Genomic DNA, 22,139 nt, shown 5'->3' on the forward strand with positions numbered 1-22,139 from the left:
ATTTCCATTCTAATTCTTCAACTTGCCTTTTGATATCTTTTTCCTTAAGGGAAGGAAAACTTGTCTTTATGTATCAAAATCTCTAAGTGTTTTACAGCTAATGAAGTTCTTCTTAGTATAGCCCCTGTTTTAATGTAAGAAATACTCTTGTTATTTTGTGCATGGTTAGATCCCACACATTTAGGAAATGTGTTAGGGTCTGGAATATGTGGCCCGAAATGGAGTAACCTTTGAAAAAGCTATAGGCTATCTACCTGAAAAGGAGAAAGACACAGAGCAAGAGCAGAGGGGTGGAATGTATTGGGTAGCTTCTTCAAAGAGTTGGCATGGGCTCAATGAGCTGACTGGCTTCCTCTGTCCTGTATGATCCCATGATGAAATGCCAATAAGAAGATAAACTAGTCCATTAATTTTGCTTGCTTTTGGTTGTCACTGAGTTACCCAGGATATTGCTCTTCTTTGACAAAGTGCATGTGGCATTCTACATGCATCCAAGGAGGCAAGTCATTCCCCAGCACCCAGATTGATGTATGAGCCTTGATTTTGTGTTTGTCTGGAGTGGTTGACTTGGAATCTCTTGTTCTGAACATTTTGAATCCTATTGGATCATTTCATAGGAAGCAGCAATGTAGATCATATCAATTTCACTCATTTTCAACTTGCTGGTGTAAGCAGGGTATGTCTCTCATCAGAATCTGATTGTGTCTTCAGCCCAGCTCCACTTTTTGGTTAGTTGTGTTAGTCTTTTTCCTTCTTCCATATCACATGGCTTAGTTGGATGTCCAGTCTGTTAGTTCAGTTGGCCCACTGCAATGCAATGAAGAAGCGAAGCACCTCTTGTAACAGATGTGGATAAACAGGTTGATGTGATGGGTTCCATGTTTGGGGACTCATGACCATAGTTACGCTTTGAGCCATTCAGCATCTTCCATTTGTGGAGCAGCTGACCATGTCATCCACGGGATGTATAGATGCTGTTGAAGGTTACCCCTTGTCTTTAAAAGGGGTTGAGGCCAGTGACTATTACTGTGGATTTTCCTTGCAGTGAATGAGCCCCATAGATTATTCCATTCAGATAAGTGGTTTGGGCCTACCGCCTGCAATCCAGATGGCATTTGTGGTTTTAGACACCATTGTGTTGGTTCTGCCAGGGTTTTGTGAGTGGTGTTTCCCATGACTTTTTTAAAATTTAAACAGGACGCCGGAATCTCAGGGAATTGATGAGGACCTGGATGTGGTGTCCCTGCATGTGCAGGTTCACTAGGAACACTTGTCTACAAATGACATCAACACTCCCATTCTGGAAAACAAAGATGCTATTGCATTTTAATCATGAATAGCAATGATGGCCAATTTTCACCAAACTGGTCTGCGAACACTGAAAGTAAGTACAGTGCTCTTTCTGCTGCATAAGTAGTACAGGTCAACTCAAGGCTGGAATTTTCTTTATCACTTTGATCAAATTCCACAAATTGTCCTGTGTGTCATCATGGAATTCTGATCAGCGGGATAGCAAGGGTCCCTATCCTACTCAAGTTAACTTCATTATTGGAAGCTAGATCCATGCAGTGGTGTCCTTTGGCATAGCCAGTAATTTTCCTTCGGGAAAAAATATCCTTCACTCAGTTTTTTTTACCACAATAACTTGAATAAACGTTCCACGTAGAAAATCACAGGAGCTGACAAGGATACAGTAATTCTATGGAACGTCAGTGACACCTGTCTTGTCACTTTTTCACCTCGATCATTTGTCTCCTGCAGGCAATGTGTTTGAAAAGCAAAATGCGAACACTGTAATTTGGATTCCCAAGGGAGTAAAATAGCAACCAATAGAGGGCTCTCCAGCACTAGACAACTTGCACTGATCTCTTCTGTTTTCCAAGAGGACGGTGAGCGTCTGTGAGAGGATTGGGCAAGATTACCAAATGCATGGCTGCAATGGTTTGTTTATTGGTTTGAATGGCAGATACGTTTCATGAGAGAATCCCGAATGTATCTCAAAGAAGTACTCTACCAAAATTGAAGCAACCGCAGTGATATGGTTGGTTATTGCTTTCTCCTTGAAAGGACCAAGCCATTTAGTTCAAGGACAATTGGGATTAGGCAACAAATATTGCCCTCGCCAGCGACGTCAACATCCTGGACTCAAGTATAAAATTAAACATGAGTTTCTCAGGAGAGGATAAGGAAGGCTGCAACAAAACTGTGGAAGAGAAAATGAACATGTGAAGACCTCGGTTGTCACACAAAGAAAAAAGCACTTTGTCTTGTTCCTAAAATTACTTTGTAACTGCATACTGTTACAATGTAGAAAAGACACACAAAAGCCATTTCGCAAAAGACTGATGACATAAATGTGTGAAGGACAATATATATATAAATGGAAGAGGTCATTCAATAGAATATAAGATATTTTCAAGTCTCTTCAAGATATTTTACATCTCTGCCCAATTAATTTGTTTCTTTTCTCTTTTGGTTGTTTGGAGTTACCCATTGCTACTCTCTGGTGGGGTGAAAGTCAACGAGTAACTTTGTTCCGCTGCGATTTAAAATCACACAGAAAAGGTTTACTGAGTTGCCAAAAAAATCACCGATTTGTTGCTGAGGTGATGCGCAACTCTTGAGAAAATTAATTTTGCGTATTCAGTTTTTTAATATTGCTGATGTGCAAGACTAATTTCAGGGGGTGGGGGATTAATATCTACGAATGTGAAAAATCCACTTTTCATAACCTGGACAGAAATGTATGAAAGGAAAGTTCAATTTCTTCCATTTCATTGCAGGCGGATGTTTGCTTAGAGATATTCCACCACCAATGGTAATCCAGGAGATGGTGCAAAGGCGCGCCCCACATGCAAATAACTTGTACCCGTCAGTCAATTACAGGGAACGGATGAAGACTCGACCAATGAAAGTGCCGTGAAACGTCAAAACCACGCCCACCGTCTGGTATTCCGCCTCTGTGACGTAAGGGAGCGAGCCGAGTTGTATAAAAATGCGGGAGGGATTCCCCAGCCACGTGTCTAGTCGGACTGTTAGATAGCGCCGGGTGGTGCTACGGAGCTCTGGGGATTCATTCTGTTATATAGAAATTTAAAGGATGACTTCGGAAGTTCAGAAAGCTTCAGATGGAGGCTGTTTGCGTTCTAAAGCCGCCCGGGAGAAGCCGGATTTGTGTCGAACGGTTACGGCTCCAAAAACCGGCAAATGTTATTGCCGAGGGCGGCTGCTTGGAAAGGTACAGCTATACAAAAAAAAAAGCACTTAATCTTTGGGAGAAATGCTCGCTGGACTACTGCAGTGCAGTTTTTTAAAAAAAAAATCCCCCTCGAGGATTGAAATGTTAAACTCTCCATTCTATTTGAATGCGGCCTCGCCTTCTCTGAGGTTTTAACTGTACTGACCCTTGTTTGGGCTACGAATGAAGTGGCAATTGCTTGCGGAGCGGAGGTTAAATGAGGATTGGGGGGGGGGGGACTTTGAAGGTCTATCGATGAATTTTGACAGGCAAAAAAAAACATTTGAAAGCCAATTAGCGCTAATCTTGTGTTGAAATTAAATTAAAGCTTGTGTTTTTGTTAGTGTTAGCACTCGCAAACTCTGTGTGAATGGCGACCATCCATAATTTGCGTATTTAAAAGAGCTATTTAAAAATAAAAGACGACGGTATCTAGTGATTGAAGCGGGTTTTTCTATTTCTATTTTGCTGACCCCAAGTAGGTGATATTAGGAAGCAATGCAATTGTTTAACTACGGGAGTCATGGGGATTTGCAACGAACAGTATTAATGTTGCAGGCTGCATGTAGAATCTCATCAATCGACATTTGATGAATAGGCAGCAACCGGTCGAAGCTGGCGATTAATATTTAACTTCCATGATCCTGAGTTTCCGTTTTAGTTGATGATATCCTCCCGGAGGGTGTCCCTCTTGTAATGGAGAAGGGGTGATCCAGAGGTAGGAGAGATTGAGGGGGCGGGGTGATTGACCGGTGAAAGAGAACACTGCCCCTTCTCACCCCGCCGGAGTTCTGTAACATTGGGGGGTGGTGGTGAAGACGCTTTGAGCGCTTATAGAGCTCCCTCTTATTTTCGACACTGAACGTGGCTTCTCTGACGGGAGAAATGTTCTGAATCACGTCGCTAGCTTCCAGATGACTTCACTGTTACTGGGTTACTGACCTTGCTGGAAAGCCACGAGCCTGGCTGTGGGGGTTGAGAATCTTTTCGAAATGTGTACTGTTCGGATTTTGGGCGCGTTTTTTTTAAAAAAAAGAATTGGCACGAAAGACCTACAGATTGAGGCGGAGTTGCATCAGCAAATCGGCGCTGCCACGTGTGCTAAATCTAAATGCTGCCGGTGGAAAAGAAATGGAAACTTTCCATCCGTCCACGGGTGATGGGGAAAGGACAACTAATTCCTGACGTAGCACAGGACACTTGTAGTTTCTCTTCTTCCCCCCCCCCCCCCCCCCCCGCCAATGTAGTGGTACCAACAAATAGTTAAAATTCTCATTTAACTTATAAACTTTTGCATTCAAAAACTTGTCCACATAACGCCTTTTGTATCATGTAGAACATGCCTGGGAATTGCTTGGCAATATCAAGCACAAAAGAAGGGCCCGTGTGCAGTACTTCTAATAAGGTGTTCGTATTCCTTCGCTGAAAGAACGTACTGTATCGCGCATGGAAAATGTAGACAACTAGTTGTTTGATCATGATCCAGCGTTGCGCTAAGTACAAATAAGCATGCCCCCAAAATATGCGGAAACCAGTTTACTATTTCCGAGACGTGCTGCCTAAACTCCGGTGTTGTAGGGACACAAATCAAAGTTCTGAAGATGATGCTGCGTTAGTCCTGGCAGTATCGGGCGGGGGACCATGAGAACCGCTATTTTAGGTGTGAGCTTTTCTCGGCTCGCTTTACACTTGAAAGATCGGCTGTCTTGTTTTATTGACGTATTGCCAGCATTTTAAATTGGTTTATTGCCTATCAAACTGGATGGTATGGCGGTGGAATGTTCTTGGTGCGTTTTTTGTTCCCCTTTGTCCACATGTTCAGTTGTCATGGTGTTGATGGGAGTGCGTCTCTCCTCGGCAAATGCCTCCTGTACTGAAGGAAGCTACATCTCCACATTAAAGCAGGTTGTGACGAATACAATGTTTGGTCGGAGCATCAGCTATTTTTCTGTTGGGTCAGTGTGCAAATAGTAAGGACCTGAGTTGGTATTGTTGAGCCTGCTTGGCCAAATAGGTGTTTATTTCTCTTCATAGCTGAGTTCCTCCAGCATTTAGTATTGCTAAATAAGTTTAAATTTGATTTCTGGCACCCAAATGCTTCCATATTGCCTTGTAGAAACAAATCTAAGTAAGCATTCTTATTTTGCCCGAGGATGTGGAACGATTCTTGCATCTTGTATAAATGAGCTGAATAGCACTTGACCATCACTCCTATAGAATTTGACACAGTAGTTGACCTAGGAATGTCCTTCTAAAATTGTTCAGATTACTTGTATCCAGCTTTTTTAAACTTAAACAGGAAATGCTGGAAATACTCGGCTGGTCAGGCTACATCTTGGAGAGGAGAAACAGTCAACACTTCACATTGGAGACTCCATCAGGTCTTTGATCTGAAAGATTGACTCCAATTCTCTTCCCACATCTTTTGATATGTTTAAACTTGCTTCTAAAGTAGTCTCATCGGAAGTGCAGTGTAACCCTGTGCAGGGATTGAATAGACACTTTCAACTTGAAACAGATGGGTTAAAGTGCAATTATAATGGCAGCATAATTTACTATGTATATGCATGACAGATCCTCTTTGGCCTACTTAATTTTATTATGGGGTGGAGAACAGATGTGAAAGAGGTTGAAAGTACTAGAATCCTGTTTTTCTTTTAGGGTGGATTTGCAAGATGCTACGAAATGACTGATCTCTCCAGTAACAAAATATATGCAGTTAAAGTTATTCCACATTCCAGAGTATCAAAACCTCACCAAAAAGATAAGGTAAGAACAAAATTCAGCCATTACCCAGTTATTAATCCTGTTCCCCATTTTAATGTCTTTGGTGCTTGTCCTTCAAGAGTTATTTTCAAATGGTTATGGAAAATCTGGTGGATGAGAAATACCAGATCAGGCAATGCTCTGTAGAGAATGTAAAATGACCTTTCTAAGATGGTTGTCCATCTGTTTGTCATGCTGTTTCTCATTGCATAGGCAAGTATTTCCAGCAGTCTCCTTAAAGCTTTAGTATTCTGAATTACCTTGTTAATACAGCAGTAAATAGACCTGTACCTTGTTGGTGTTGCATGATTTATGGATCCCAAAGGAAATGTGGTTGTGAAGGGTCATATGAAGTTGAGTGGGTTTGTACGAGCATGTAGCTTCACCTTGGTTTACTAGTAACTTTCTTTTGCAGATTGAAAAAGAAATTGAACTCCACAAATCCCTATCCAATAAATATATAGTGAAATTCTACCATAGTTTTGAAGATGATGAAAATATTTATATCTTTCTAGAGCACTGCAGTCATAAGGTGAGTGGAATTTTGCACCAAACAGCAAGCAAAGTTAATGGTTCCATTGACAGTGTTTAACTTAAAGGGTCAAATTTACATTTAGTTACATGATTGAATTGCTTGCTGTTTGACATCTTTCATTGAATAGCTGGTATTGAAAAGTTAATTTGATCAGCACAAAGAATGGGATGTTAAAGACAAATGTAGCAATTTAACATTTACTTAGTTTTGGTCTCTTGTAAGTCTTGATGGTATGAAAATATAAAGTCCCTGTAAAGCTGCAATCCTTGCTTAACTTGCATTTCTGTTATTCAGTCATTAGCGCACATATTGAAAGCAAGAAAAACTTTAACTGAGCCAGAAGTCCGGTATTACCTCAGACAGATTATATTGGGTCTCAGGTACCTCCATGTTCGGGATATTCTTCACAGAGACCTCAAACTAGGTTTGTATAATCATAAATAATGGTCTGTCAATGCTTGGCATTAGATGAGCTTGTCACTAATGCAAGTTCCTAGGTCTGCTGTTGACTGGTTTGATCTTGTGCCAATTTTTAAAAGATAAAATGCTGCAATTAGACTTCATGGTTTGGGGAGGGAAAACTGGCATGATTTTTGTTTTAGGTGATTCCTAATGGGAGTGTTCATTTGTGACTATTGGAGAAAGGGCATGTTAAGTGCTTTGTTTCCCCTTTTGCTTTCTTTAAGTGTAGTAGCTTGCCAGCTCACATCTGATTAATGGCCATTTGGTGAAGCAATGCAAAGTGACTATAAGGAATAGGTTTTACTCTGAATCAGGAGGAACTGAAAGCCCTTCTGAAGGGGAGGGGTTGATTTTATGTCACATTGTTGCAACTTGCAGCTGCCTTGATCTAATGGTTGGGCTAAACGTGTAATTGTTGTATTGACTGTTGCACTTTCCCTGGTTAGGGTTGAGGATGACCTGCTTCCACTGATGTGGCTGAGGCCAAAGTGGGAACAGCAGATTCTGCCACAGGTCATTGGTATGTTCAGGAGGCGGTGCACTTGTTGCCAATGGAGATGCTTAGATTTCAGGATGTCATTGAGAACTAATTTGTGCAGTCATGGACCAGAGATTCCCATTTGGATGGAAGGAAATGATTGAAGGGCAGAAATATCACTTGAAAATGTCTTGAGTGGCAGGGGTTAAAATAATGTCAACTGCATGAGCCTCGTGCTTGGCTTGCAAATGACATAGCTTGTCTTTCAGAGCTGACTGAAGCTGATTTGGGGCCTTGACATTCTCCTGGGAGAGGATGCTGACATTGCTTGATCTTTTCATTGATGGTACTTGTGTTTTGAAGTGCATTGTAGGTAGTTCCATGTATACTTCTGAAACACAAGAGCAAAGACCACTGTTGTTGAGTAGATCATGAGCTTTGACTGTTTTGAGTGGAGGAAATGCTTCTGAGTAGGGCATAAGATTTTATAGTAGAGGGGTCAAGCTAGAGCTGTAGAAACCATCTGTTGTACTGCTGTAATTAGGTTCTCCTTCTGCATTACAGGAATGATTTGATAACTAAAGGTGCAAATTAGATTGGAAAAGATGGTTGCTGGAGCTGAAAGACTTTGGCTAGGTTTTTCTTTGGAGTGGAGGATATGGATTAGAGATTTTGGGTATAAATTTAAGTCAGGTTGAGTGTAAAGGACCTATTCTTCCTGAAGTCTGAAACCAGGGAGAATGACAAGGTAATTGGCAAAATGATATGGTTATACATTTGATCATGGATTCAAAAGTCAATTTGAAATACCAGCATTTAATTTTTGGAGTGCAATTAACTGTTAAAATGTCCTGCCCCTGACAGTCATGTTAAAGTTCTAAAAACAATTTTGGCTGTAGTGGTAGGAGTCTGAAACTTTGTGCTGAATGAGCAGTGGCGCCTTGTCACATTGTTTTCAAATTATTCTCTAATAGAGGCATTTGTGTCTGGCCCAAGAGGTCATGATTTCTTTCAACTGAAGTATACAATCGTTTGGAAATGAAATGAAACCTTGGGCTAATTTTGCTTTGCAACTTCTTTTTGTTCATCAATAGGTAATTTCTTTGTTAACGACAACATGGAAGTGAAAGTTGGTGACTTTGGCCTGGCAACTAAGCTGCTACCTGTTGATCAGAGGAAGAGGTATGATTTTTGTTTTGCATGCCACAGTGAGATTATAGGGTGGTAGGGGAGGGACTGCAGGCAGGCAAATGTAGTATCTCTCTCAATCAGTCTCAAAGCAGCTACTATATCTTTTTAAAGCAGTCATTCAGTGCAGAAACTGATTCTGATCTGCTACAGATTTTGCGGTGGGGAAGGAAAACGAGTGGGTTTGGAGAAATGAAGTTTCCTAATGGTGACAAGTCCAGTTAATCAATGGCAAGAGTTGTTGCAGTGAATTAACCTTGGATTGAATGGAGCACTGATCTGAATGTAGCTTTTCTTTAGACCCAGAATGGCTTAATGCTATAAGGAGGTACTCTGGCTCCTGAGAACTTCTGACTTTCAGTAACACCAGAGTTATTACTTTGAATTTGAGAAAGCCATTAGTTGCTTATTAAATTCATTATTTTTTTTAGGACAATCTGTGGAACACCAAACTACTTGGCACCAGAGGTATTGAACAAACAAGGTCATGGTCCTGAGGCTGACATCTGGTCCTTGGGCTGTGTAATGTAAGTTCTTTAAACAGACACCTAACTTGATATTGATGGGAAAAGTGACAAAGCACTGCAAAGCTGATTTATTTTTAACAAAGATTTTGATCAGTTTGCAGAGTCAGCTAGTTTATTTGCATCAATACCCAAACCACTACTTCCTGTGCATAGCTTTGCTACTTGCATTGAAGTTCAGTTAAAATGTCAATATGCCTCTGAAGAATTAGCAACTAACAGCAAGCCAAAACTTCATGGTTAAATGTTATGAGGGTATTTTGGTAGAATTAACTTTTACCTGAATTTGCACAATAATTTATACAATCCTTCCTGTTTAAGCAACTCTAATCTTGCTGCTTTATCCTTTGCCAGTTCCTCAGAAGGAAATAATTTGCAAGCCAGCCAAAGATGCTCTTGCATTTTGGATCCACTGAGTACCTGGGAGAGCTGAAAGCTTGGCATTTATCCTTTCATTTTGAGTTTTCCAAGTTCGATACCAGGAAATCCCTGGATCAGAATGAAGTTTCAATCCTAAAACTAAGAATTGCTCTTCATTTAATAAACCTTTGGTTAAGGCAATGTTAGTTCATGCCATGAACATCCCATTCCATACAACCTGATTTGCTTTCTTTATATAAAAAAAATCTTTCCTTTTGGTCAGTTTTGCTTGGGTGATCCTTTATATAAAAGTAGGTGTGGCAAGGGAAAAAGCAGCTGTTAAATTTAAAATTTTGGAAGGAACTTGGTAAAACTCCACAGTTTGCATCAAATATATTGTCACTTCAATTTTGAATGTCTTGGTGCATTCAATCAGTTTAGTTTCCATTTAAGTGTCTAGCACTTGATTCTCCTTCAATACTGTGCTTTTCTGTGATCAGGTCTTGAGTTCCTGTTATTCACAACTTCAATTTTTAAAGTATGGTGCTTTAATGATGAGCTGAGTCTAAACCAGACCACCTGTGTAGCAAAACATGTGTTGCATGTAAAGGACACAATGTGATTCCATGAGCATTGAAATGTTTTGGTTTTATGAGATTGCCAAGCATGTCCTTGTTTTCAGGTACACTATGTTATTTGGCCGGCCACCATTTGAGACTTCTGACCTCAAAGACACTTACAGATGTATTCGAGCTGCTGAGTACACCATGCCCTCATCCTTCTCAGTTGCTGCAAAGGATCTTATCGGTAGCATTCTGAAGAAGAATCCAGAACAACGGCCTACGCTTGATGCAATTTTGAATCATGACTTCTTTGCAAAAGTAAGAATACCTCCAAAAATATGTGGTTGTGGTGGAAGTGAGATCTTGATTCTGATTTGATGTTACTGGTATAAACACCAGAGTTGATTTAAGATATTAAATTGACTAATTTTAAACTTAATGTAGCAGTATCAAAAGGAATCTGCAGAATATTGAGTAATTTTTGATTGTCTAGTTAACTCGTAGCAGTACCCACTAATTTTGGGTACTGATGAAATTGGGTCCACAAACCATGGGGAATGTCTACTTTGTAGCTTTACAAAAATGTACAATGCAGCTGATGTTTTGCTAAATGGTTGGATATTTGCATCTGTAATTTACAGAATCAAGTAGCACAATGTTATTACAAAAAACTAGATTAAATGTATATACACTTTAAACTTTCAGACCAGCAGGGATATCCAGTTCTGACACTTTGGAGGTAATTTCTTGTTTCTGCCTGAGTGACAATGTCTCAATTCTCTCTGTTCAGGGTTTTACTCCTGATGTGCTCCACCCAAGCAGCTGCACAACAGCACCTGAGTTGAGTGGCCCAGTTCCTGCAAAAAACCTCTTCAAAAAGTTGACACAGGCTTTCTTTGGGAAAAAGAAAGCAATAGGTTGGTGACCATATATCAATGTACCTATATGTCCAAGCCTCTGTCTTGAACTTTTATACTGGAAGTTTGATTTCAGAGCTTTTTTGTCATTGGAGCTTTCAGGTTTTGAACTAGAAGTAATCATTTAATGCTGCTTTTGGTTTGTGGGTGGGAAGCATTTGATCACAACAATTCCTTTCAGCATCCTGTTAGGTTGATGAGGGGGCTCTTCCCTCAGGGTAGAAACGGGGCTATAGTTTGGTATTTGAGGCTGGGATGAAGTAGTTTATGCAGAGGACCAAAACTTTGAATTTTTTCTACTTCCCTAGAGTGCCATGGATGTGTAGCTGGTCAATATATTTGAGGCTGAGATGAATGGAAATGTGAACAGTAAGGGAATTGGGAGATTGGACTTGATATGCATGTTGATAACAAAGCATTTTGTCTCAGGCAGAAAGCTTTTTATTACCATCTCCTACCTTTTAGCATAAATTCAAATGCTGCTCTTAGTTCAATATATTCACTTGTTAAATAGAAGATTCTTTCTTGGCTTGAGTTTAACAATAACTTCATTTCTAAATATCATTAAAAGATGTATACTGTGAATGTGACCTTCATCCTTGGCTGCCAAGATCCCTTAACAGACCTGATGTGTTGCATACAAATTTGTACACTGGCAAAAGTTTTTCTCCTATCTAGAAGATCTAAAAATAACTTGACTTGGCTTCCTCTCAAGAGGAAGAGGTTTTAAATCTTTTTGCAGAGGCAAATTATCTAGTGACTAATCACCTGTAGTCTTGTATTTTAAAGACTCTTTAATTTCAGTTTTTTTCTTGCTTATAGGTACCAAAACCCTCTGCATAGAGAAGGATGACATCTCCAAACTTGCTGCAGATCTTGTGAAGACCTCCATTCATAGACAGACAAGCTACAAGACTGAAAATGCAACTGAGGTAGCAACACTGATCATTGAGAATGCTCTACTTTTAATTTTGCATCAATCAATTTCTTCCTAGTTTTCACCTTTTCACAGATCTTTCAGTTTGCTTTGCCTACCCACTTTCTGCATTTAACTTCTCTCTCCAACCCACAAATGTCCATAGCCCATTCCTGTTTAGGATAGCCATCAGCCTGAAATAGTGAAAATTTTGTCAGAGGCACCTTGACGCTGAGTATTTCTAGTGTTTTTAATGCCATTAATGCAAGTAGGTTTTTTCCTGCACGGAATAAATGTCCACAACCTAAGTTAAGGAAATGGTCTTTTAATGCTCTTCCTCCCTCAGACTTCCTAGTTTGCGTGATTTATTTTTGTCCTTGTCTGCTAGGATTACTATAACCAGTCTCAATTGTCTTGTACTGCATGACCAGGTCCAGACTACAGTAACTTTACTGTTCCTTGAATTTGGCATGGCTATTGCTCATCTCCTCCATGCCACCCCCCCCCCCCCCCCCCCCCCCCCACACACACACACACACACACACACACACACACACAGCAATGTTGCTTAGTCTTTGATTTCCCTGCTGTCAATTGAATTTTTTTTGTGGTAGCAACATTGAGACCCTTGTCAAAGGATTACCAAACCTGACACTTCAAAAGCATGGAACAAATGAACCAGAGTACATTAGCATATTTTCCATCTTCAACTTGGAAGATTGCTGTACTTCCATGATGTAATGCAGACTGAGTATTTGCACCATTATAGATATGGTAACCCTTCAAAGATGAAAGATCAAAAATGGACTGTTGCAAAAATAAGTCTGTTAATGCTAATCATTCTGTTCTATTGATGTCAGAATGAGTCATGAAAAACTAAGTGCATGCAAAATAAGATGAAGGAAACTTGTTTTAGTTTAAACTGCCTGGCTTCTTGTATATGCACTTAACCTATTACATCTACTAATCACTATTGTAAATAATTTGTATTTTGCTCTGAGCAGTTAGTGTTTAATCAGTATGTTGGTCAAGGGAAAACTATAGCATTCGCAGGAATGTCTATGCCCACTATTTTTCAGACCTAGATTCTGTCCTACTGGTATCATTTAATTATGGAGTTAAGCACAGGAAATTAGTTCAGGTATGATGTGATTTGTCGTAATCTTCCTTCTGATGTATACTAATTGTTGCCCATCTATTCTCTTTAGCCAACACTTCCTTCTGCCCAAGTGACAAACTCTTTTCCCAAGGAAAAAATGGAGATGGAATCCAAAAAATCTGTCAACGAACCATGTAAAGGATCTGGTGCCAATTGTGAATGTAAGTTGGACCTTTTTAAAAAGGATAATTTAGTATCTTGTAGCTGAATATCCTTAACTGTGAATTAGAGCAAAACATGAAGTAATTGGCACAAATAGCCTATTGTGCTCTATTAGAAATGGAAGTGGGTTCAGAACACTGACTTTTTGCCTGCTGCACTAATCGATAAGATCATAGTTTATCTTTTCCCACAGCACCATTTACCTGTGCTAACATGTCCTTTGAATCCAAACTTCATTCAACTGTCTTGAGTATACATGGTGACTGGGTCCCTGAAGCTCTCTGGGGAGTGTATTCTGAAGATTCCCTAGCTTCAGTGAAGTAATTCCTTTTGAACTTTATCATGAATCGCTGTTCCTTTTTGAGACTGACCCCTGCTTCTAGTTTCTCTGGCAGGTATCATCTCCATATCTACCAAGCTCCATGAGAATCTTGCATGTTTCTGTGATTCCCCTTATTCATCTAGATGTAGGTCCAGTCTTAATCTCTTCAGCAGAATAATTTCTGCACTGCTACTCACTTTTCACTCCCCTACAAACAAAAATCTCAACCTAAGGTATCCTGGTGGGGAGTGGCAGAGAAAGAAGGAGAGAAATGGCTAGTTTAGGGTGGGGGGAAATACAATTATGTAATGCTTGGAGAGTATCTTAAATGTCAGCACATCTAAAGAGGGCATCTCTGGAATCCAGTCCAAAGTTTTGATCATTTGTGGATGTCAATACAAAGATTTTGGATTGAACCTGATAGTATGGTAACTGCAATTTTGTCTACCCAAAGTTCAATCACTGGATATTTGACCACAATTTCCATCACAGAATAAGACAAGTATGTACAGCAGTAATTTGTTTTCAAGCCCAGGTATTCCCCCCTTAATCATGAGTCCACAAATTGTGCTGTAATCCAAGGTCCAATGTGCTGTTTCTTCTCTATTTAGAGCTGAGTTTACTGTAATTGGTACTAAATTTGCCCTGAAATAACTTAAATATAGCAAAATATTCTGCCTAATAAAAGCAATGCTGTTCTTTAACAACTTTGTTCTTGCCAATATTGTATAGATGTTTTTCAGCTAATGTCTGAGATTTCTGTGGATTACCATAGCTGGCATTCTGTGCTGTCAGCTCTTCAGTTTGGATTTTTACCAGCATTCCTTTCTTGGGGTTACAATATCATACACTGGGTCATGCAAAACTCCTGCTTCTGCAACTTGCATCAGTCCCTGTCTTCACTTGTTTCATAGAGTTCTGGCCTGTTGGCTCCCAATAAAAGTAATAGCTTTACTTGCCCTTGACTTCAAATTCTTGCCTTGTTGAATCTCAACCTTTTAAACCTTGAACATCCCTTGAGTTTAATCATTCCATGGTTATCCGTTGTGCCTTTGACTGCCACTACCCTAAAGATCTGAAGTTCCCTCCATCTCTCCCTCCCTAATAAATAGTATCTTTCAATTAAGCTTCAGGGAGTCTGTGCTGAATCTCCTTGAAAAGCAGCACTCAGAATGATTAATTCTTTCTTTGATGTTTTAAAATGTAAAGCTGCCTGATTCTTGCCAAATATGCAGTGATACCTAGTGATGGTCTGAGCTGCCAGCTGGATAATGAATGAAGCAATATTCTTAAAATTGGTCTACTTCATATTTTTTGCAGCTGCTGAAGAGGGGCCCATAGCTCAACAAATGGCAGATGCTGCTACCAGTGTTCTCAAAAGTTGTCTTTCAGCTATGCCTTCAGGTATGTCTATTTAGATTTTGATACTAAGTGAAGGTACAGGGTAGTGACTGAGAAATCATCACATTTGAATCTTAATCCTGTTTTTTTTTGAACTGCCCTGAATTTTTCCATTGGTTTTTGGTCTTTAGAATGCCTGGTCATGCTTGTGGAGAATAAGTATCTGAAGCAATTGAGTTTTCTTAATGCACTTGCAGTTCTACCAGAATGTTCATGCAGTAAAGAGGTGACTGACCAGATAACCTGGTTTTCAGTCTGAGGGAATCAGTTGTTTATTAAGTTCCAATAGCCCAGGGAACTTTTGTAATCCCCCAGGAAGACAAATTTGTTTTAACATGTGTAATATGTACCATTTACTATACACTTGAGATTGTACAGTCCCATTAACAGAATGACAGAATTTGACTGTACAAAGTGCCAGCTGGAATGTTCTGTGGGTTTGAACCCTGTGTGCTTGTGGTTAGAAACTTGTCCACTTCTATGAACTTTCCCATTTCAAATTAGTGCAGTTTGATAGGATATGATTTTTGTCAAATTGGCTGAGCAACCAATCAAAAATTTTCAGATGGAAAGTCACTTAATGTTTTAAGAATGTTAAAGATTGAAAGCTGAAATATTTTTCTAACACTTAAATCCATCAAACATCTGGAAATTACTCTCAGGATATCTGGTAATTATTCTCAATATATCTTGCAGCAAGACAAGTTTATAAATTTTCAGTTTAAGCATTCCAAGTGGTTTGTCTGATGCCATTGGCAGAAGGCTGCAAAAATAAAACAGCCTGTGACAGTAAACTGAATCAAGTTGGGTATTTCCATATGCCAGTCTGAAGCTACATTTGTCTTGCTGGTACATCTGAGCCAATGTCTTCATGGCAAGTGCTGCCAGTGAGCTGCAGCTAGAATGTACCCAGTATCTTGATCAATATTTTATCATGAAGTGGTGAGTAATTCCTGTGTTTTTCTTTAAAACAGCTAGAAAGAACCCAGTAGGACAAGGCCTCCATAGGTCCAAACCTTTTTTGTGGGTCACCAAATGGGTTGATTATTCAAATAAATATGGCTTTGGCTATCAGTTGTCCAATCGTAGCATTGGTGTCCTATTCAATGATGGAACCCATATGAGCCTCTCTACTGACAGAAGGTGAGTCTCAATTAGCAAGTGAAAATCTTCCAAAGGAATACTTTATGAACTAAATCATTTGGCTTGAGTTTGTACTGTCTCTGAATAACTTCCATTCTTCAATTTATTTTCCTATAATTTGTATGCTTTCATCCTAATTCTTCTGCCATGCCCCTGCAGTAGGGGTAATTTACCATAGCCAGTACAGTTCAACTCGTAATCCAGCATCCAGTTGTTCAGAAATTCTGATAATCTAGTATCTGGTTTATTCATTAGTCCGGAATGTGAGCTGGGGATTTGAGTGTAAGTGATGTACAGTCAGGGCTGGGATCTGGACCACAAACCAGGAGTGGTTAGGGCCAGATTTGAGGTCTAGACACCAGGGGTCAGATACATGGCCAGGTTTGCAGCTGGAATACTTGTGTATTTCCTGTCCTCCAAATTTGCCAGGAAAATGTGCTGCTGTGAAATGCTTTGGTATTAGTGGGTAACATCTAATAGTCTGGAAAATCTGCTAGTCCAGCACTAGCAAAGTCCCAAAGCTGCCAGATCAGTTTTGCCTGTCTCTGGGATATGGGAGGAAACCAAAGCACTTGCAGGTCACACTCCAAGGTTGGAATCAAAGCCAGGTCACTTGGAGCAGAGTTAATAGCACTACCTGCTGTTCCACCCTCCTGCAAAGGAGATTAAAAGCAGCTACTTCTACATGCTAGATGGTTCTGTCCAATGCACAATCAATGTTTGCTTTGAACAAATTAGTATCAGACCCTCCCTGGTGTGCAAGTTTTTGTTATAGCCATAGTTGTACAACACAGTAATGTGTCCTTGTCCCAACTCATCCATGCTAAGATGCCTACATACAGTAAGCCATTTGCCTGATTTCCCATGTCCCTCTTTGCTATTGCTGCATGCAACTTTGTTCCAAAACAATGAAGAAAAAGGCACCAATTTTGTGCTCAAAGCTTTGCTTTTTGTAGCTTTGTATTGCTTTGTCACATTTAAATGTCTCATCAGCATAGATTTAGTCATGTAAACTGTTGCTCAGACTAAGCTTCTACCCAATTTTTTCTACAGGAATGTATATTATTACCTCAATAACAACCAGCACTTTTCCTTCTCTGCCTCTGCAATCCCAGAGCAGCTTGTCAAACAGATGACAATCGTTGGGTATTTTGCCAACTACATGGAGGAAAATTTAATGGATGTAAGTGTTATAACTGCTTATTCACTTGCCTGTAGCTCTTCAGAATTGCAACATTGGCAATGTCTGACTTTTGGAAAATTTTTACAGCTGGTAAAACTGGCTACAATTATGGCACTTGTTTTTACTGAACTTGCGTAGTTTTTAGATTAACAGCTGTTCTTGAATGCTTGAAACACATTTTGTAGATTGACAATTAAAATTTTGATAACTTGCTTTTTTAAATAGGGAGGTGACTTGCCCAGGACATTCCTTGAAGATTGTCAAGATCCATCCTTATTCCTGTTGCAGTGGGTTAAAACTGATCATTCACTATTGATGCTGTTCAACAATGGTACTTTGCAGGTGAATTTCCCTTATCTGATGTCATTACTTTCCCATCTTGACTTCTGGTCCTATGTATAGTTCTATTCTACCATTACTGCCTTCAAGATGTTATACTTCAATGGGCAAGGAATGTAAGGTTTCATGTCTGTTGCAACTAGAAAAGTCTCTTGCAATTCTGTAACTAATTCTCCTGGCATTGAAGCCCAAGCAAGTATAAGAATTGTACTCAAATTCTAATTTAAATGTGATATCACTTGATGACTAATTGCATCCAACGTGGGTGTCTTCAAGCTTGGTGTTTCTATTCTACTGCTCATGAACCATGGATACTAAACCTCATCCTCTTTCTTAGGTTAACTTTTATCAGGATCATACAAAGCTCATTCTCTGCAGAGCTGATCATTCTTACCTGCTTACATACATCAACAAGGATCGTGTTGCCTGCACGTACAAACTGAGCACCATAATGGAACTGGGCTGTTCACAAGACCTCCACCATCGTCTAGCGTACACTTTGAAACTGCTGCAGCAACAGAAGACTGGTGCTTAAATGTGAATTGAAACCTTCAGGAGAGGGCCACAGACAGTATTTAACAAAGCTTCTACTATGGAGTTTTTAAATGGGGTGCAAGGTACTGAGCTATTTGAGCATCATCAGTATCAAACTGGCCAGTGTCTGGCTAAAATTTGCTGCTGTTTTGGGTGGTGGGGAAGATTGTGGGATAAAACCCAAAATCTAGTTCTTGGTGGTTTTAGTTTGCAATTTAAGTATCACTAATTAAAATGGGTGTGAACATAAATGAGTTATCAAACTTGTTTCTCTGCTCCTTTAGTATTTGAGGGTTTCTAGAATAATTGTTCTTGACCTTGGTTGGTAGTAATGAAGGTGATTTACTTTTTACTACCTTTTTAAATCTGACAAACCTGGGCCTCGAGGCTGTCTTCCTGATAAGAAGTGATGGTTAATTTGACATGTCATTAGGCAGATTTCTAAAACTCCAGGATTTGGGTCTGTCATGAGTGAATATGTACATGTTCAAATTGTTAATACATCCTTATCTTCCTGAATGACTGCTTATGCCTGAGTGCAAAAAAAAGTCCAATGTGATAGTTAAAACATTTCCAAGTCTTGCCATGTTAACTTGAAGTCAAATGCTATCTGTAATCTTTTGAGACTGCTTGTGATTTAAGAATTGGCATATTTTGCATTTATAAGCTACTGGTCACAAATCTGGAATTTCTCAGACTTGAGAAGCTTGAATGCTCAAATGAGCTGAGTGCCCAACTGCTTAATCCTGACTTAGTGTGTTAGGCATGTTTATAAACTAATCAACACACTAACTTTGCCTATAACCTCAAACAGGGACCTGGGCAAAATTCATTGATACTTGATTTTAATTTGTTCTCAATCAAAATCCTGACTTGCCACAATTGCAGTAATCTCTATTTATGGTGGTTGCTGTGAGATGGGGCATCTTTTCCCACTGCCTACTTAATTGGAAACACATCTTTCATAGTGATCCCTGTTCCTTCATGGAAGCACTAGGGCAATTTGGGATTGTTTGCCATTTAACATGCAATACTAGATGTGTTAAAGATTCAGTTGTAAGGTGAAAAAATTCAGTCCCTTGATGTGGGCAAATGTGGAACTGCCTTGGAACATCCTGGATTCTGAGCTGGTCAAAAGCCATATCCAAGGGCATTTGTGGACAGCATACCATTACAAAGGGATACTTGTGTAATGTAGAGCACTGAACTTGAATCCCCTTATTTCTGGCCCAACTTTGGGGATGGGTAACATGGATGTTTGGGAGATACAAGACTGCAGATTAAGACAACTCATTAGAAGGCAGAATATTTTTTAACCTCCCAAAATGGCATGGCAAAGTCTTGTAGAAAATGGTAGTCGGGTCTGAAACTTGAATATCAAAGAAACCATTTATTTTGTATCACCTGGTTTGGGGTAGGGAAATGTGGGGTGGGGGAAAAGTTGCATTTCAACTGGTACAAAAGTGTTAAATCCAAAGTTGAGATTCCTATTTACCTGCACCTCTGGGTGTGATGGCTCAAGATTCCTTATTTAATAAATTTGGTCTTATTTATGTTTATGCAAGTATTTAGTGAGCCTAATTTATTTTTGTATTTATTATTTATTTCTTTGCAATTTTTAAGGATGACAGAATGCAGTAGAAATTCTGAAAGGGATTGTACAACAATATTTTTTATCAAAATAAAGCTTCATTTAAATCATTAGTTTTCTCCTTGCTTGATATTACTGGGGGGAGGAGATGGAAAGCTATGCTTGATGGATGCATGGTCTGCTTTGTAATGAATAGTATGGTGGTAAGACTTGCTTTGGTACACCACCCAGCCCATGTCTGTTGCCACCTGTGGGTGGAAAAGCTGAGAAATCCTAAAGCTAAATTTCTAGAACAAAGTTATTTGACAATCTCCTATAAAAGTTTCCATACATGAGCTTGTAATTCATTTTGTATTTCTATCTTTCCAGTTGTTTCCAATCTAAAGTCACTTAGAATTAAATGGCCAAAAGATGATTTGATTCTGTGACATCCCTTTGTTTTCCCTTCACCTTTGCATGACTGGGGTATGTTTCCTTGTCAACCATTTGGCTGGTTAGAAGTGTACCCAGGAAAATGGCTGGGGTGAGGGCCCAGCACAGATTGTGAGATTCTTGAAAGATCCTTGGATATGTCCTAGGCTCCAACTCCTCCACTAGATGACCTTCTCCAGCATGAGTCAGAAGCAAATGTTCACTGACCTGCAGAGTGTTTTATTTATAACTCTTCTATACATAGTGTATCTTGGTTCATATGGACAATATTCAAACTTGATTTATCTGAAGGGTAAATGTTCATTCCACACTCTCTCCTTGGCATTCACTTCTCTCACCTGACCCAACTGGTCTGAAGTTATAAATTAAAATTTAACTGATTCAGCCCCCTTATGGCCACAAGGAGCAAATAGGAGCTAGCTATTCTGCTGTGAGTTCCCCTCAACTAAAGCCTTTCTACCATCTGCAAGTTGCATTCTATCCACTTGCCTACTTGAAGTTCATCCAGGGAACCTTAATCATTCATCATGACTCTGTGCCTCTACCCCTCCTCGCTGTTGTATTGTGGTAGCAACAAAATGTTCTCCAACTTGAGCTTCAATGATACCAAAATAGCCAAAGTGGCAGGAAGCCTCCACTTGCCAATTTTTTTTTAAACTATCTTCACTATATCTACCTCTAACTTGAGGGCAAGTTGTAATGCTGGACTTGCTGGAGATGCCAAAACCAGAATGCAATAAAAGGTAATTCAGAGGTTTTATTGATTTGCTTTCAGCCAGTAGAACAAACTGGTCCTTCAGCCTATCTTGTTCATGCTGACCTTTCTACCCACTGCACTAATCCCATGTGCCAGCATTCTGACTGTATCCTTCTATGCCTATTTAAGTGTCTGTCTGAATGCCTCAAGTTGTAACTTGAACAGGTAATTGTAACTGACTCCTCCATCTCTAGTTGTGCAATCCAGATATCAACTGTGTATATATTTTTTTAAAAAAACCCTTAAACTCCTTCCTCTTTAAAGTGATACCCTCTTGTTTTTGATACCCTTACCGTGGGACACAAATTTTTGGCCATCTCCCCTATTTATGGCTCATAATTAGATACTTATACCAGTTCACTCCTTTGCCCCTAGAAAAACTAGCCTATCCAATCTCTTGCTATAACTAAAGCCCTCTGATCCAGAAAACAGCCTGGTGAATTTCCTCCACACCCTCCCAAGCAAATACATCTTAGTGTGGTGACCTGAACTGCACACACTACTCCAAATGTGTCCTAACCAGTGTTTTATAAAGTAAAACAAACTTGTGGAAGCAATTGAAATAAGTGAGAGGATTTCTACAGGGGCATTTTGTTGTGGCTTAACCAGTGTAACTGCATTCTAGATCCCAGCAACTTCCTGCATGTTTTAATGTTTTTGTCCTTGGTTGCATTATTTATTTTCTGGGTGAGCTATTCAGCCTTTTGAGCTTGCTCCATCATTCAATACTATCATGGATGATTCAATACCCACTTTCTCTACATATCCCTTGATCTCTCTAGCCTCCAATGTTTTTGAATAACTGCTAAATCATTCTTTACACTTCATGGCAGTGAAGGTAAAACCAGTTTATCCAGTCTTTCCATGTACTGGAATTCCTGCATTCCTTGGATAATGTCAGGCCACAATGTTCTAACAGCATGAAAAGAGGTCCTTCAGCCCATGGAATCCACACTATCAACCACCATTTATGTGAATCCTGTATTAATCTCATTTTATTTTTCCCCCATTAAGTATCATGACCAGACATAGTACTTTAAAGTTTGAGCATAATATCTTTGCTTTAGTACCATGGTGTATTCCTTATCTTTTAAGCAGCCTCCAATTTTCCAGCCAGCTTTAAAGTTGATGTACTTGGATCCCTGGTGTCTCTTCTCTGCAACCACTAA

The 22,139-nt window shown here is 39.6% G+C and overlaps 1 protein-coding gene across 2 annotated transcripts; it reads left to right on the forward strand.

Annotated features, from left to right (window-relative positions):
• Window positions 1-1,335: 1,335 nt before the first annotated feature.
• Window positions 1,336-19,893, forward strand: LOC127568242 (serine/threonine-protein kinase PLK2-like). 2 transcript variants are annotated; one of them, XM_052011770.1, is made up of 16 exons: window positions 1,336-1,384; window positions 2,784-3,238; window positions 5,900-6,007; window positions 6,420-6,536; window positions 6,834-6,963; window positions 8,574-8,661; window positions 9,099-9,194; window positions 10,234-10,432; window positions 10,905-11,031; window positions 11,854-11,963; window positions 13,156-13,267; window positions 14,911-14,994; window positions 15,966-16,134; window positions 17,188-17,317; window positions 17,543-17,659; window positions 17,994-19,885. In XM_052011770.1, the coding sequence occupies exons 2-16, from the start codon at window positions 3,101-3,103 to the stop codon at window positions 18,189-18,191; spliced, it is 1,923 nt and encodes a 640-aa protein (XP_051867730.1). In that variant the 5' UTR covers window positions 1,336-1,384; window positions 2,784-3,100; the 3' UTR covers window positions 18,192-19,885. The 2 variants fall into 2 exon arrangements, with proteins under 2 accessions (XP_051867730.1, XP_051867729.1); XM_052011769.1 differs by lacking the exon at window positions 1,336-1,384 and having other exon boundaries at window positions 17,994-19,893.
• The last annotated feature ends 2,246 nt before the right edge of the window (window positions 19,894-22,139 follow it).

This window comes from Pristis pectinata, chromosome 3 (genome assembly GCF_009764475.1).
Source record: "Pristis pectinata isolate sPriPec2 chromosome 3, sPriPec2.1.pri, whole genome shotgun sequence".
Taxonomy (NCBI): domain Eukaryota; kingdom Metazoa; phylum Chordata; class Chondrichthyes; order Rhinopristiformes; family Pristidae; genus Pristis; species Pristis pectinata.

Bases quoted from the DNA above. Each gene is read 5' to 3' on its own strand.
- LOC127568242 (XM_052011770.1), top strand. From the start codon at position 3,101: ATGACTTCGGAAGTTCAGAAAGCTTCAGATGGAGGCTGTTTGCGTTCT. The intron at 3,239-5,899 runs GTACAGCTATAC...TTTTTCTTTTAG, and splicing joins GAGGGCGGCTGCTTGGAAAG to GGTGGATTTGCAAGATGCTA. The intron at 8,662-9,098 runs GTATGATTTTTG...TATTTTTTTTAG, and splicing joins CCTGTTGATCAGAGGAAGAG to GACAATCTGTGGAACACCAA.